General features: G+C 44.4%; 1 protein-coding gene and 1 long non-coding RNA gene across 3 annotated transcripts in view; one reads left to right on the forward strand and one right to left on the reverse strand.

The window, feature by feature from the left end:
* KATNAL1 (katanin catalytic subunit A1 like 1) overlaps nt 1-12,530 on the reverse strand; it is a 39,625-nt gene extending 27,095 nt beyond the window's left edge. Inside the window, exons 1-2 of one of the 2 annotated variants that reach the window (XM_048294999.1) lie at nt 12,446-12,530; nt 3,566-3,741 (exon numbers count right to left, since the gene is read on the reverse strand). In XM_048294999.1, coding sequence (XP_048150956.1) covers nt 3,566-3,727 — 162 coding nt within the window. In that variant the 5' untranslated portion in view covers nt 3,728-3,741; nt 12,446-12,530. Of the gene's footprint in view, nt 1-3,565; nt 3,742-12,035; nt 12,131-12,445 lie in introns of those variants that run through there. The other variant, XM_048294998.1, reaches the window with a different exon arrangement.
* LOC125321745 overlaps nt 12,293-17,775 on the forward strand; it is a 77,595-nt gene continuing 72,112 nt past the window's right edge. Inside the window, exon 1 of the long non-coding RNA XR_007201666.1 lies at nt 12,293-12,460. This is a non-coding gene — a long non-coding RNA (uncharacterized LOC125321745). The remainder of the gene's footprint in view (nt 12,461-17,775) is intronic.

Genomic DNA, 17,775 nt, shown 5'->3' on the forward strand with positions numbered 1-17,775 from the left:
AAGCTGGGAACTCCCTGGATGCAAAACAAGGATGAGTCTCAAGAGTAGGTCACCCTTGATACTCCCAAGTCAAGCCAGTCAAAAGATGATCAATGGCTCTGAATTTTCCATGAAGTCACAGGAATTCTTATGCTGTCATGTCTCTGCTTTGGTGGATCCTCAGCACGCATCTTTTGCCCTGTTTAAGTCCTGCAGGGTGTCCCAGACTAGTAACAAAATCCCTCTTCCCTGTTGAGTACTGATTTTGAATTCCCAGAAGCAGTATTGCATCAAGTGTAACTGAGCCAGTCAGTTGTTCCCAGGGGAGAAGATGTTAACATGTTCATATTCCTCCTCATCCTAAGCATCAGCTCCAAGCAAGAGGAATCCTTGTAATCAAGATATCCAGTTGCAAAGCTGAAGCTGTCTGTCTGACATGAAATGCAGCCCAAGAAATACTTGCACAGATCATTCTGTCTAGACCAAACTGTAGAAAATTGAAAACAATGACACCTAAGCAAAGAGAGGTAGATCAAGAGCATTTGGGAATCTGACCCAAAATCCCAACTACTTCCAGTTCACCCATGCTTCCACATTGCTCAATAAACTGCTGGAAAAATCCTTTGTCATACACAAGGCAACAAAGCAGATACACCAGGCATGAGGTACCTATTCAGGATGGAGCACCCACTGTTGAGAAGAGACCAAACAGGAAGAACAATGCTGGACATAAGAGATGTGAGTTGGTCAGCTGCACAGCCACAGCTGGAACTATTCTTTGAGATGTTCCTCAAATGAACATTTTTGTTTTACAAGGGAACATGTCCACAAACACACAAAACTGTGCTCACTGCCTCAGAAGTACCAGCAGGACAAACATCCTGTTAGTGAGCTGCACACAAACATACAGAAAGGAAGGGGATGCTTCATACTGACACTCAGCATTCCAGGAATCCTTAAGAAGGTTCAAGATTGTGAATGTGTATGCAGACAGTACATCCCAGAGAAGAACTGGTTTAAGTAACAATCTTCTCCTTTGAGCATTTACCTACATGGACATTCAAGAGTAAAAGTTCTACCCACACAGTGTTAGTGACTGCTAAACTCCACCTCCAAAAAGTACCAGTGGTATTATCCTCTCCAGATTCCTCAGATGATGGAGAAGCTGAAGAACCTGAAGAACAGGCTAGTTCCATATGCTAGAGGAGACAGAATTTCAGGTAAAAATCAACTGCATTAACCCTGTTAACCATGACCTAAGGGTTGCTTTGCTTCTCAAGCCACTTGCAAGAACCACACTAGTATGGGACTATTTTGCTTCTGCGTATTACTGGTACCAAGTGGGTTTGACCTGAATTTTGCTAAACTTACATAATGTGTATAGCATAACTCTTTAATGGGAAAGATCTAAAATTAATATCTAGATATTACTTTAATATTGTGAATGAATGTTACTTGTGATCCAGCTTCTTGGTTAAATTTTTTTCAGAACAGGTTGTCTGTCAAGACAGCTGCTTGACTGTGACTGACAGTTTGGATGTAGCTGCTGTTGGAGCTGGAAAGTAGTGCTAACATCCACATCATCAGACTCCCTCTTAGTCTGTCTCAAGGAGTGAGAAAGCACAACAATTATTTATAAAGAGTGGGTAAGAAAGCTGGTCTATCTCTGTAGGTCTCACCAATACATTCAGGTTCTGGTATGGAAAAGCTAGCAGTTCCAGGGCTGCATTGTTTGCTGTATCTGTATCATTTTGTTCCCATAAACAAATGAGGAGGCAAACAACCTAGGGATGAAGCCCTTATTTTATTTTATTTTATTCAGTCACACTTCTTACATTTTGGTGTTTGTCTCTGAGCCAAGACTGGCACCACTAACAGCAAAGCAATATTCTGATAAATCTCATCTGCCACTACTGTGTTGGGAAGTTTCAGAATTAACATGAGCGCACAGCATGACAGACGCTACCTCACCTGCTGCAGATCTTATTTGGGACAGATCTCTAAAGCATTTATGTGACATGGTCAGGGGCCATTCTTCTTTTGCCTAAAGGGGGTAATTTCTGAGAAGGTGCCAACTTCAGATCCTCTGCTAGAGAGCCAGCTGCCTTCCCCAAGGAATAATCCTGGGAACTGTGTTAATGGTCCTTTTGTGCTTGAGGTTTGTCTCCAGTGTGCAGCACACATTCCATGGTGCACAGGCTTCTCTAAAGCAGCTCAAACAACACACAATAACATGAGACTTGAGCGACCTTCACAAGACAAGAGCTGTTGAAAGTTTATAGGAAGAATCAATGTCATCAGAGGAAACGCTATATACGAGATGTGAAGACAATGCAGTGGTTCAATGCAGCTGCAGAATGAGGAAAGCCTCATGCTCTACTTTCACATCAGCTGCAAGTTTGGCAGGAACTAAGGACATGCACTGGGCATGAACACCTTGTATCAGCACGTCCTGGGGTGGGAAAAAGCTTGAATACCAGTACTAGGATGTGAGTATCTCCTATGCAACATCTAGCTTACTACATTACCAGGAAAACTAGGTACTATCTCTGCTGCATGTACACACACATGTTTTGCAAACAAGCTCTTCATGAACAGACTTCTACAATTGTATGATAGACACCTATGAATAATACTGTTATTACAAAGTGATTGTTAACAGTGTTGTACTTATCAGAACACAAAATACTCTACGTTAGTGTCAGAAGTTTCAAACACAAACCCATAAACAAATCATCTGCTGCAATAAAAAGGAAAATTTGCTTCTGTTTTTAAGTGATATCATTTAAACATATGATATTTAGAAAAATTTATTGAAATAATCTCTTTAGCTACCTACTGCAAAATTGTATCTTTTATAGGGGCTATGTCATTCTTTCAAAACATAGTCTTTATGCAATATGAATTCTTTATTCTAGAAAACATCTTTATATGATTTTCCTCCTTTTTTATGTTTATGGAACACATTTTGTACCACGAAAAATGGCACCAAAAAATGTAAGGAAGACTTAAATACTGAAAGTAATAAATAGGTGTCCTTGGGGGTTCTTACATTTCACCAGCAGATTACTTCCACGGCTTCAACAGAACCCTGTTTAGCAGGGAGATGGATGTGTGCAAGACTCGGGCTAAGAGTAAGACTTGCAGTTTGAGAAACCTGATCCAAATTTGTACACTATAGTCATACAGTTAGCTGCTACTCAGACAACCATTCTAGAGATGCTAACCCACTCACTCACATTTTACCTTACTGGACATTAGATGACCAAAAGATACAAGAGGAAAAGGAAGTCCTTAATTTTTTCAAAATTATGCAATCACAGACAGTATGTAAACACAAACAGACCAGGAATTAGACAGATATCCTAAGTGAAAACAACAAAAGAATTGATTCGTTTAGAACAACAGAATTCCTTTTGAACACAACGCAAAAAATATTTTCCCATGAATACCAACAAAATATTGTACAAAAAATGTTGCAAACATCACTGAAATATAAGTCCTCTACATCTTATAAGGTTTGGGAAGTATAGTGTGGTTTTCAAACATCAAGTAATAGAATATGGGCAATGTTATTTCACCCTACCTGTTGCCATTTGCCCTTAATTGCTGGATCTCTGATTGACTGGCAATGTCTCTGGATTTGCTGGATGACACCCTGGTAATATACCATAGAAGAGTCGTAATTCCCAAGGAGTGCATATTCTCTTCCTTTTTTGGCATTATCACAAATCTCTGCTAAATTCATCTTCACTCAGAAATCTAAAAGAGAACATAATCACCAGAAAAATGAATTTTACATGCTGTAGAATAATTCAGTGAGTGACACTTTAGTTTTGTTATTTCTCTCATAGCTGAATTGTGTCTTTCCAATGCCGTTCCCATCCAGTCCTGCTCTTCTACAATCATTTATTTCTGGAGTGTCTCTTTACCAGCCTAAGGTTTCAGATCATGAATCATAACTCTTTTATAGTGATAAAAAGCCGAACTTCTTTGCTGCCTTTGGCCCCAATCCTGTTAAATTAATGCAAGAAAATTAAATGCCCTGCCCACACTGAACCTAACAAACTAAACTTTAATTTGTAGATCACCACAATATATTAGCAGCCATGAGCTGTGAATCACAAATCACACGAGGCGTTAAATTGCTTTTTATACTGTTGTATTACATACGTGCCTAAATGTGCCAACCAGCATCAGGGATGTCTGCACTTCACACTTTCAAAAGCCCGCACCCTAATGAGATTATGATATGGTTGAATGACTGCTTTACTATAGACAAAGTTGAGAGCCTCATTCTGTTTAAATATTCTTTCAAAGTACTCCAACATCCACATGCTGACTTGAATTTTTTCATTAAATTTAACATGTCACTTTGGGATTTATGGCAGAGTTAGCAGTCCAAATTTAACATTCCTAAGAACAGTGATTCTCAAAGTATAACCTTCCCCTAGTCCTCCAATTGCAGCATGACTTTAAGGCAAACCCATAGCCCAGCTTTTCCCAGTAACCATTCAAGAAAGACTTAAGCTGTGTTGTACATCTAGGTTTGTATTTAAGGTTCAAGACTGAAGCAGTGCTTGCCCTTTTATCTAAATCTCGTGTGACCCAAAGTTTAGGTCCTCACCACACAAAAAGAGCATCAGTTCCTTTCCCTTGTTCTCTGACTCAGTGTGCATGGGGTCCCTGACATTCACCCAGATACAAACTTCTGGAAATGAAAAATAAAAAATTGCAATTCATAGCTGTGCAATGCAGAGTTGCACTGACCAAGAGGGAGGAGGTCACCTCTGGAGGGTGGTCCACTAGCTGCATCAAGGGTTTGGCAAGACCAAGGAGGTGGAGAAGAAACTGGGAAGGAGGGATACAAACACAGATCAGGCTGCACAGCTGAAAACAGCCCGTGGTACAGGGGTGCACACAGAAGGAACAGGTGGTAGCAGACAGAAGCCAGAACAGGGAGAAACAACATTTTATGTCCTAGTGGGTTATAACAATGCTAGCAGGTTTTATAAACAGACAAGACAAGAGCAAGATGGCATTAAGGAGGACATGTCTTACACCTTTGTATTCCCTTGTGCTTAGCAAAATTCAAACCCCTGACAATTTAAACAGATATCCACATGACATTCATTCTGCCCTGGGCAAACAGACGCTCCACCTCCCAAAGGTGCCAAACTGATGGTCCTAACTGCTGCCTGCAGCTGCACACCAGGTCTGCTCCACCACCTTGTCACACCTGCTCCCTAGAACAAAGCCATGGAAACCTGCCACCCTCACTTAAACCCACAGGTCACACAACTTGCATGTGGCCGAAGACTTTGATGGCAAGCACATGCTGCCACCCCACAGATGACACTCCACCAAGCACAGCAGGACATACTGGGGCTTTACTTGTCCTCATGCTGTGCTGCACATTTCAGCTTGCACATCATTCCCACTGGCTGTTGTAATCTACTGGGCAGGAGAAAATCTAAGGTGGAAAGGCCACCAACCCTAATTTTGTTTCCGGACATAGGCAGGATACATCATTACTGAGATCTAGATCAGCAGCAACTATGACCATTTAATTTTTAAATACAGAAGATCATAACTAATAGGGAAAAAAAGTGATGTCACACTGCACTGGAAATGGATAAAATGATAGGAACTGAAGATAGGTTATAACCCATTCAGATCTCATGAGTCAACTTATAAATGAACAGAACACCATCTGGGGCAGAATCCATTGACCTGTCTTCAAACACATCCAGGTTAGGATCTGCTTCACAACCAGCCTGTCGCCATTAAGGAAAACATTCCTCAAATCTCTGGAGGTTTGCCCCATACGTAGTGAAACAGAGAGAGCAAATGAAACATTTCTAAGGAACTGCTGAATTCAGTTCCTAGAAATCCATTAAACAGAACACATACTTGCTTTACAACCTCTCCTGCCTCTTTATTACAGCTAGTTCCCACCCTCCGGGCATATTTTAACTGCCTTTTGCCTTAAGAGGGCTGATACATCCAACTCCCCTTAATTCCAGAAAAGTCCCCTGCTCACCAGAGGAGACAGGAGCTTATCTCTGTCTGTGATGGAAGCTGGGTCGATCGACAGGCAGCAGGCAAGCCATAGGAGCCATGCAAACATGTGCCCACTTCAGGACAGTGGTTAGACAAGGAAGCTGAGAAGCAGGATGCAGAAAAATTTACATGGTTTTAAAATTGCAGGAGCAAAGCAAACAAGACTCTCCCATTTCCTCCAGCCACCAATAGTTTGGGGGCTTCTAGCCTCATGCTGGTGATGCCAAAGCTTAAGCATGAGCTTGAGGCCTGGTGTGTCACACTGGAGAGCTTATAAAACATTGACAGGCACTGAAACTTGGAGCACGGAGGGAGGCTGGTAGATGTACACCTATGTACCTACTGAGCGGTGACTGCCTCCAGAGCTAAGCTGACAAAAGCCCCTGGATCTTTCTCCTGGACTCAGGCACTTATCACCTACCCTAGACACCCAAGCAGGTCATATAGCTTGAAAAGGTGTATATAACATCACCCATTTACCTGAGCCATATTTGAAACAACAGCTGTTGGCCTCAGTCCTAAATCAGTTCTTTCATGGAATCCCAGGCAGTTCTCTGAGATTCTACTGCTATTTAAAACTAATGCTAAAAATGGTTTAAACAAACTACAAGCCTCGTATGCACACTAGTGATGGCAATGTTACTTCAGAATAACCAAAGCAAATCAAAACAAATAAGTGCAAAATCAAGGAAAAATTATTTTTTAGGAAGGAACTACTTCCTGTGTTGTTTTCTGGACATCACACTCTTCAGTGTCAGAGATGGGGGAGGGATGCAGAATTAACTAGAACTAGGTGAGGGGTTTTTTGTGTTATGTACTTACTCTTCATTATCTGTTCTACATTGTATTATAGAGTTCATACAAAATCAGAAACGTCCAAGGAACCACAAAATATAAATAGAGTGTTTTGTTGTTTTTTACTTGGGGCTTTGTTTAGATATTTAATTTTCCTACCATATCACAACCACATCTTTTAAGTAAATATACAGCCAGGGACAACTCTTGTCAAGTACATTTAGAACAACTTACACATTACTTGTGACACCAGCTTTTCATTCTATCATTGTGTGGTTCTCTCCTGCACTAGACCGTAACAGCTCCACTGCACATCAAGATATCCTTGGAGATTTCCTTAGTTCATGGATCATTGACAAGAAGAGACATTACAGACATTCATGTCAGCATAGCTGCCACACATGGGGTCTTAAGCCCACTCGTTAAAAGCCCTGCAGCAGCCACGCGGAAAGGTCACAGGGGATATTAATCTCTATTCTTTGGAGCATAAGCTGAGCTGATCCCTATCTGGGGTCGGAAAAGAAGTTTTCTCCCAGACCTAAAGCAACACACAATTGAGCAAGATCCAAAAGACAGTCTCTACTTTAACATTAAAGTATTATATACACAAAATATATCCATGGGCAGATACAGTGACTGTGTGAATGACAGGCAAAGGGGGACAGCTTGCTTAGCACACTATTCCCAACTTGTGTGCCACACCAGTGGGAGTGGATACAGGACTGACCCCCTTCAACCCATCTCTCTCAGCATTATCTCAGCAGAGTCTTACCAGAGGCAGCAAATGCCCTCCCCTAAGAGGGGCTCTGCAGCAGAGCTTTTCCTCTTGCTTGATCCTGAACATTCACTCTGCAAGTGCCAAAATAGAAGGCACCTGCTATCTTTACATGTCTCTTTTATGCATGTATTTTGACACAGTGACACAACTGCATCCCATTTTCTCCACAAGTCCTTGGCTCTTGCACAGGATGGATGACTCTTATTAAATGAGCTGTTACACACTTTTGCTTTATTATTGTTTCAATAGTCACATCAAGCCTTATTTAATACCTACTAATCAGACTTTATCAGCTAAATCAGCCGTTAATTCCTCACTGAGAGGGCTATAGCATATCTGGATTCTTTGGGACATTTGTCTTTCTCTGACCAAAATTTTACCCAGGCAAAACAAAAACATTCCACAACTCCCTGAGATTGCTGGACATATGCTCTCACATCATAGCAGCCCTGCAGTACTGCTGACTGGACAACTGAACATCTGGAAAGGCCTGGACATTCGCTGATGTTTCTCATTTTCTGTAAATCAGCCATGCATGATGCCGGGCATCCCGAAATGCAATGTAAGAGTTACAAGAAATGTCACAAGACAGAGAGTCACACTGTTAGGCACCATCTCCTGAATTCAGTGCATATGACTGAGGTATGACTGTAGAGTCAGGATGACTCTCTGCCACGGCACAATCCCAGAACAGGTCAATAGCCACACAGAGCAAAGCAAGGAAGAGAATTCCAGTGTTAAGAGGTTTTGATTTTTGGATTTATCCACTTTTCATGTGCACCCATTTCCATTGTCAGAGTCTAAGGAATAAACTGAAGTTGTTCTTTCCTCTGATTCCTCTTACTGCTTGGAAGCTTTTCGTTACAGTTAATTGAAACCTGCCCTTCTCAGGCTAAGGCCATATTGGTTTTGTAAGCCAGCTTTGACCAGTTTCAAACAGCTCTTTCTGCCTCAATTATGTCTTCACTTAAATAGTACAATGATCTGATTTGCAGCCTTCTCTTCAAATTTAAAAGTTGCTAAAATAGAGACATGTAACAATATGACAATGCTTTATCTGAAAAAGCATAAACAGCAACACTAACTGGAACATTGTCAGAGGAACAAAAAAGTGTTTTTCCCTGCATGACATGTGATTCCTACCAGAACCCTACAGAAGTCTATTTCTGACTGAAATACAGACTGTATTTTTTTCATGTGCTTGATGCATTTTGATTTTTAAGAATAAGTTACTAAAAAATGCAATAATTAAAATAAATTAAATAAGTCTTTCATGCTTTATTATAAAGATTATGTCTTTTGTTGTTAGGTGCAGAACAACTGATCTTTATTTCTAATAATTAACTGTCCCTGTTCAGAAGCAATTGCTGATGCTGCAGACAGTTATCAGGCATTACGTTTGCATGACAAAAACAACATTTTAACTGATCATTGTCAGATAAAATACAAACAAACAAAAGGCTTGCCAAGTTCCATAGCCAAATCCATCTTTCCCTGTTAACACGGCTTTGTTTAAACATGCAGCTGTGGTCCCATGGACTGGTGTGGAAACCAGTGATCGTGACCTCACAGGATCACAACTCCTGCTAAGAACATACCTATAAGTAAGGACATGGCTCAGTTCCAGCAGATTTGATTTTAAAGTACATGTAAAAGAATCAAAGATGAGAAATGTGCTATGCCAGTGCTGTTTTTTCCTTTTGCTGTGTCCATTAGCAGTGACAAGACTGGCTACAATGGCAGCAGCAGCGCTGAGGTTGCAGCAGGTAATGTCACTCTTCAAAGCAGCAGACATGCCAGATAAAACATACACACACATACCATGGTCCAGGAAACCCAGCACCAAGGGATCTCTCAATTCAGTCAACTACTTTCTGCTAACTGGTTTCTGGCCTCTTTGCACTGAAACTCTGTGTTGCAATAGCAGACATGGAGTTAATGGGGAAATGTGTATGGAAGTGGGAAGGAGAAGAAGCATGCATGCAGGCCTCAAACTATTTTTGTGTGCATTCTTCTGAGACTTAACTTGAAACAGAGAGTTATTTGAATGCAAGTGAAAAAAAAATCTTCAAATGAATTAAAGATATTCATCACAAGTTAAAAGTAAACACATAAGAAAACACTAAATAGGTGGTCAGTGTTTTAATTAAAGATTAATTTAGAGATTTAAATTAGAGATTTCATTAGTTTGGTGAACCAAACAGAAAGTATCCTGGAGAATGAAATGGCCATTTGCAGAGCCTTTGAAGTACAGTTTTCTGAAGAAGTAGAAAGGAGAATCAGAGACAGCTGTGCTATTCCTAAAATCGTATCCTTCTCCAGGCACCTCATACACCAGCTTCAGACACATCCATATGGTCACATCACCATTGTTTGGGGTAATGAGGTGTTCATCAGCAAGGCTGGGTAACGAAAAGAGCTAAAAAAATGCTGTGGGGCACTCTGGGGAGTGTAACTCCATACACACACGCTTGCAAGCTTCTGTTCCATCTTAGCCCTGCTGGACCCAGGCTGGCTCCACACATCTCTCTCCTCTCCAGGACAGCCTCCAGGGCTTCTGGCATTAGTATCAAATCAAACCTAAGCCCGTGTTCAGGTGGGACCAGCCCGAGGTGGATCGGTCAACCCTTCCTCTGACAGGATGCAGGACCCAAGTACTTGAAGGATTCTGGAAGGTCTGTCTGGAGCTCCACAAAGTGGAACCCAGCCCAAGTCAATAATCCCTCTGGTCCTTTGCGGAGCCACTTGCTTCTCTGCATATCACGTGTGTAAGCACTTCTGGTAGAGCAAACATGCCACCAAAGACTCCCAAGATGGCTCTGTGCAGAGCCAGCCTGGGTTCAGCATGTTTCAGAGGTTGGGCTCTGTGCCAAGAAAGGCAGGGAAACTGCTCCTGCACCCTGGATACAGCACACCCATGTTCCCCCCGCGCTGCAGCTCATGAGCCCCACCAGACCACAGTCAGCTCCACAAAGACTCAGTGCTGCTCCTGCGACATCCCCAGCTCAGCCAGTCTGCAACCCAGATAAGCTTTCCATGAATAATTGCAGGTTTAATACACTCACATGTGTTTATAACCCTGACCCATAAGGTCAGAAGCCTGGGCTGAATACTTTTCCACCTTTCAAACCCCACTCTGAATTTCAAAGAATTGGCTCTTTAGGACTAAGAATATGTAATATTTAAGTAGAATAGTATATACGTTTTTAAATACACATTTATATGCACATTGCTGATAGTGCTACAGACATCAAGTCTTCAGATTTCTCAGCTCATCCCCAAAAGAATCAGCTTTTTTTTTTTTTTAATTAATTACACAGAAAACCAGATAAAAGCCTATTATTGTTTTCTTGTATTCCATTTACTTTCTTGTCTTTTGATTTGGATTAGGTCAGGGCAGGATCCATTTCTCCCCATTACCTGCTCAAAACCCAAAATCTGCAAGAGCCAAGCACCCTGGAAGCATGCTGCAGCTGCAATGTTCACTTCTGCAGTCTGGCAAGTACCAGGAGCTGCAAGAAGCCAAAGCCTTGCTAGGATATAGCCAACACAGGGGTGGGGGGAAAAGGAAGAATAAAGAAACCGCTCAACAATCTGCAGCTGCAATAAAAACCAAGCATCCACTGGAAAGAAACCCATCTCTGTAAAATGTGAAACTGTAGTAGGAATAGACATTCAGTAGTCATATACAAGGGAGTACTAATGCACTGATGCTTTTAAGATACAGATTTTCAGGAATGAAAAAATGACACCCCCTTATATACCAATCATAAACATCTGTATTTTAAGTATGATATGTAGAGAAACTGTAATTTTATTCCCCCTCACGGCTGTTGGGAGAATGCAAGATAAAGAATAACACTAGAACTGTTAGCAGAGGAAATGGAGAGAGAAAAGGGACAAATGCCAATACTGACATCATGACAGAAGTTTCGGGGGAAAAAATAGAAATGTAGCAAAATAATTTTTAAAAAGTAACACTGTGTCTAGACCACCTAGTGCAACAAGCTCAACAGAGCCTAAGCGTGGTAGGAGAAGTAAAACTGGAAACTAGAAATGCAAACTGGTTGAGGAAACTTTCCAGGGCTCCCTCTGACCATTGCCTCCTTCATACCCATTCCCAGCCTCCGGTCTGCTCTGCCTTCTGCTCAGCCCTCCCCGTCCATCTGCTCCACCACTCCTCCTCCAGCACATCTCTCCCCTTCCATCCATCCACCTATGTTCCCACGTGCCCCTTTCCTTGCATTCTTTCTCTCCCCCTTGGCATCCAGAGCCCCCCCCCCAGCCCATCCTCCCCCCACCGCAGCAAACACTCACCCGTATTTCTCCCCCACCCACCCCCCATTCACTCCCCTGCCCCGCGCCTCCCCCTGCCGCCGCACCGCCCCTGCGCCCACCCCCATAGCCGGCCCTGCCGCACCGCCCCTCCCTCCAGCCCCTCCCGCCCCGGCAGCGGCACAGGGGCTTCTCTCCCTCGCTGTTCGGGCGGGAAGAGCCGCCTCGGTGTCCTCGTTCAGAGTGAGCCTCCCGTCCCCACAGGGGTCCCCTCCGCAGCACCCATCTCTCCCCCTCCGCCGAGAGCGCTGGGGGCTGTAGTTCCCTCCCGCCGCCTCTCCCGGCAGCCCCCAGCGCCAGACGGGGGGGCGCGGACTACACTTCCCGGCACGCTCTGCGGGAGCGGAGGGGGGGCGCCCCCGCCCTCCTCCAGCCTCTACCTCTGGTCGCCCCCCCATCCCCGCCGCCTCTCTCAGCGTGGCGGGGTCGGAGCCGCCGCCCGGCGCGGGCAGCAGCGCCGTGAGGGGCTGCCCCGTTCCCGGGCCCTGCCGTTACCTGGGAGAGCCGGGGGTGCGTGTCCGCGGGCGGGAGCGGCGCGGGGAGGGGGCGCAGCGCTGCGGCTCCGTCAGACCGGGGCCGGGGGGGGGGGGGGGGGGGCAGGCGCGGGGGGGCGGGCGGGGAAGGGGGTGCGCGCGCGCGGCGACGGGCGGTTGCCATGGCGGCGGCGGCGGGCGCGGGGAGGGGACGGCACCGCCACCCCGGCCTCCGGAGCGCCTCCGCCTTGTCCTGACGGCGGGGGAAAGGGATTTTCCTAAAGGAAAACGCCGCGGCACCGGCGGCGATGGCTGCGGGCGCCGCCGCCCAGCCCGTGTTTGGCAGCCCTCGGCAGGGCTCCGCGCTGAGCATCCCGGGCGGAGGCGGGCGGAGAGCGTCCCGCTCGCTGCGGGAGCTGGAGCGGCGCAGTGCTCGGCCGGGCAGGAGGGAGGGAGCGCCGGCCGTGCTGTGCGCTGTGCTGCGCCAGTGCTCGGATCGGGGAGGCTGAAAACACAGAGTCACGGGATGCGTCAGGCTGGAAGGGACCACGGGGGAGCATCTGGTCCAAACTCCCTGCTCAAGCAGGGCCGTCCTGGAGCGCATGGCACAGGATTGAGTCCAGGCACTTCTTGAATAGCTCCAGTGAGGGAGGCTCCACAACCTCTCTGGGCAGCCTGTTCCAGTGCGTGGTCACTGCACAGTGAAGAAGTTCTTCCTCATGTTCAGCTGGAACTTCCTGTGCATCAGTTTCTGCCCTTGCGTCGTGTCCTTGTAGCTGGAACCACCGAGAAGAGCTCTGAATTCACATCAGAGCTCATTCACACTCTGAATGCAAACTTCATCTGCCTCCACCTCGGCTGTGGGAGTGTCTAGGAAATGCAGAGCACACGTTTGTCCTGTATGGGCATGCAGAAGGGCACTGGACCATCTTTGCTATAGCAGTTTAATACACTTTTATAGTACAGTAAAGGAACATTTTTAGGGATTTGCCCTGTTCCTGGACCAAAGTGGTATTTGGTGATCACAGGCAGCCTCTCAGGGCGGCACCACCCAGTTCGTGTCATCTCCTGAGGGTGAATTTTACCTAGCGTTTCTGTAGCGTGCGGCTCACGGTTAATATGAGCAGCCTGGTGTCCTGCGAGGGGAGCCATGCAGTTATAAATCTTTCTAAGGATGTAATTTCACAGTTAATGCAAGCCAGCCTGTGTCTGTGTTGCCACCAAAAGGGGCAGTCCTGCATTTCTCTGATCACGGCCATGCCTTCCTGTTTGTTACTTACACCGCAGTAACACCGATGATGCCATCTGGCAAGGCAAGCCTGGGATCTGATCTGGTGGAGAGCCAGTTATGCTCCTCCAAAAAATTAACCGAGTTCAGCTGGAAAAAGTTACCGAATTAGCTGAGTCTGTAGAGCTGCCGCAGGCACAAGGAAGGCAGAGGAGATGTGGAGGCAGGAGCAGCCCATTGAAATCTCAGCGGATCTGAGCTGTATTTCTGCAGTGAGCCCTTACTCACTGCAGTGAGCCCTTACTGCTGGAACTGCCTTGTGACAGCTCTGAGGGTGTCCCAGTAACGATGATCTTGTGATCACACCTGGTAGTAGTACGTGATTTCTCTGGAAAATTTCTGTTGTAGTTACTTTAAGGTAGCAGCATGAGGTTGTGTCTCACAATAAGGTTCTCAGAAATGCTGACACAAGCGAAAGAGCAGGGATTGAAACTAAAAGCTCAGTATGCCTCTTAAACAATACAGGATGCATGAATGTGTCACCCATATATCTACAGATCTTGCTTCCCTCAAAATCATGTGGAGATTCTTATGTCTTTGTTGAGGATTTTGGAACCGGGGCCAAAATCGTGATGAATTCATAACAGCTGCAACTCTGGCTTCTCCCTTTTCCAGATTTCTTCGAACTTGCCTGCCCATGACATCAATTCCTGCTGTTTTTTCACAAACCCAAAAACATAGATGCTGTGCAGACCTTACAGAGTTCAGCGTTTCTAGGGGAGAGCAGATGATAAGCAGCCTTGTCCCAGCATTTCCATAATGCCCCTTCCCACGAGACTATGTACCTCTTATCACATTAGGCAACGCATTAACTGCTTTGTCTGAGGATTGTATCCCCAGCTAGGAAACTGTGACACAGAGAAGCTTGAGTATTTGGGCATAATCTCTATTTGTCTGGTTGGGTATTCTTCCCCCATCCCTTTTTTTAGTAATGATTGAGTCGAGCAGGGCTGCTTCCTAGCAGCCCTGTATTAGAGCTGACCTCCCTTTTGAAAAGCAGTTGCTCAACACCAGAACAATACCAGTGTCAACCTATTTTGGCTCCTCTGAGGCAAAGTTTGGTAAGCATGGGTCTCCACAGTTTGCCAAGATATGCTAAGTGACTGTGTCAGCAGGAAGAACCACCTCTTCAGGTTCCTGGCCATGCACGCTAGGTATATAGAGTAATTAATGTTGGAGGGGACCTCAGAAGGTCATCTAGTCCAGACAGACAATCAGAAGTTCATAAACCTGTTAATAAGGCAGAAGAATGGTAACTGTAAGTGTGAAATTTCATAGTCTTTCCTATTGCTGGGCCAAATTCAAGCAAATCTGGCTGGACTGCTGCAAAAAATACTGCTTTCCCTGACCTCCTTACTGAAGGTTCCTGCCTCCACAGCAGTCCCTGGATTGGAAAACACTAATGTTTCTAAGCCATTTTAATGCAAAATATGATGTTAAAGTCATTTTACGAGCAGTTTAGGCTAATTTGCTGGACCTTGCATTGAAGCAGCTGGGACTAGTGTGTGTGTCTCATTCTACCAACTCTGCTGTGAGGCAGTAATCTCAGGCAAAGAGGAGGAAGGAAATTGCTGGGAGGGGAGGTGACACCTTAAGCCACTGAAGCTTGTTCTACTCTGAGTATATTCTCATGGATTACAACTTTTTATTTTTTGATAGAGGCTATAAACCTAGCGGTTCTGGATAAGACACGATGTTGGTGGGTGTCAGCGACTGTGGTTAGGCAGGATCCAGCTGTGTTGGTGGAGGAGAGCATTACTCACAGCCAGACCCCAGAGACTTATCATGCCCCTTTCCAGCAATCTGCAAATCTGCCAGCAGAGCTGATTGTGTGCCCACTCACTCTGATTTATTCTAGTCAACTCAATCAGAAGCTGATATAAATTAATGTAACTCTTTTGCCATGAACATTAGATTTGGTTCAGAAGTGTCTCTTCAGCTAGAGTAATTGCAGACACTGTCAGAGAAGTTTAAAGCTGTGCACTCTTAGGGTCTGTCAGGTTAACAAAACTGGTTTCTGAATTGATTTGGTTATCATTACATAAATTCCATTGGCTAGAGGGCTGGCACCGGCTTTTAGCACAAAGTAGCAGAGAGCTTCATTTGTAACCTCCTCCTACCCACAAAATTCTGCAAGGAGAAGGTTGAAATCATGTGAGAAGTCTATGAATTATGAACTGCCCTTTGCTTCTATCTTCTCTTCCCCTTGCAATTATATTTAACTAGACTACAGGAATTATTGTGCCTTCATAATAAGCTTTAATGCTCACATGCAAACATAACTCTTTACCAAAGGTCTTACAGGCTGTATGGAGAAATGCTGTAATAATGAAAAATGAAAAACAATAGGGAAACAGTAGGGAGGAGAAGGTGCATGTTACATATTCATGGCCATTAACCTTCCAAGGGAAGTTACACACAAGTCAGCAAAGGCATCAGTGGACTGTTAATTTTCATACACACATAGTAATTGTCCTTCTCTCCATTTTTATGGAATGATATTTACCAGTATGACACATCCACCAATTTCTCTCCTAGGAAAGAACCTCAGAGTCTGAACCTTGAGAAAGATTTAGTCAACATCTTTCCCACAATGCACATCTTGAAGTGCTGTGAATTGTTAATAGAGAACAGTGTAAGGGAAAGCAGTTAATTTTCAAATGGGATTTCAATTAAGTCAGAAGGCAAGAGGAGGAATAGACAAGGGTGTTTATCTGTAAATTTATCTGTACATTTATCTAGTAAATGTACACCTCTGTCTTGTAGACCTTTGCCTCTGAGTTAAGACTTTGGGGATACAATTCCTGCTTTGACCAAGGTGGATTGTGCCCTGAATGTGCTTAATTTTTTTCCATGTTTATAGCAGAGTTATCTGATCAACATAAATGTGTTTGCACTGTAGATGTCTAAAGGTAGGTGACGGGAGTCCCGCCCAGTGTGTTGCATTGTTAGAGCCGCAGAGAGAGAAAGCTGTCATGGCAGTTTTGAGTAGGTTGATTAAAATGATGAAGAATAGGCCAGAGTCACATTAATGGAAAGCACAGGTGGAAGAGAGGACACATCTTTGAAATGGGTAGAAACAAGCCCACAGTACACTGAAAAAAACCCCATCTGTTCTGCTTTGAGTCTGTGGAAAAAATTAGAAAAATAAACGGGAACTAGGATATTGTGTTTCTTTTATGTGTATCCTTTACATGCAGAAGCATTTTGCATATGTTGGAGTATTACTTTTTGGAGAAGGAATAAGGAAGTAGCTTACAGCAGTCAAAGACAGAGGAAGACTTGGACAGAAACCTCAGAGAAAGTAAAGTCACGCCCAAGGAGCCATGTGTCAGCTGTTAAGTGAAAACCTGGACCAGGAAAGAAAGTTTATTTACACCATCTCAGTCCTGTGGCAGACCACTAGACAGTCAAGTGGCAAAGTTCCCTTAATCTGTCTGCTGGGGTTGACAGCTGAGAGAAAATCTCTCATGATGTGCTTTTGTTTGCTGGTACAACTCTTTCATGGTAGAGTCTGAATTATAAGCTGTTTTTCTAAAGATGTGGCATTCTGGGGTTGCTCTGTCTGTCCCACTGCTGTAAGTTTGAACCTCACTGGCCAGTTTCAACTGCATTTGCAAAAGGATGGAGGTCTAACCAAGTTCCTTTTAGTTTTGTGGTAAGTAGCACAGTAGAAAAGATACACTCGGTGCTTCTGCTGAGCACAAGGCAGGCAGGCTGTTGTAGATTTCATCTGGCAAAAAGCTGCCCAGTGTGCATGTGTAAAATGACCAGCAGCTCCCCACTTAAGGATACCTGCAGCACCTACTTCTGTGCACAAGTTGCAATACTGTGTATGATCCATTGGCAGATTTCTTGAAGGGATGAGAGCTAAGTGGAAATGGATACAACGCCATAGGATAGTAAGATTTGATAGTTTGAACCAGTTACATCAGTTGAGCCCCTTAACTCAGGCACAGCCATTAATTTTAAGTCATACTGGTGTATATTATTCTCATTTCCCTATGGATGTTTTCCTGACTTAGCAGTGGTGGTTTCAAATAAGGGAACTGTTGGGCAGATTT

This window comes from Corvus hawaiiensis, chromosome 2, assembly GCF_020740725.1.
Source record: "Corvus hawaiiensis isolate bCorHaw1 chromosome 2, bCorHaw1.pri.cur, whole genome shotgun sequence".
NCBI lineage: Eukaryota > Metazoa > Chordata > Aves > Passeriformes > Corvidae > Corvus > Corvus hawaiiensis.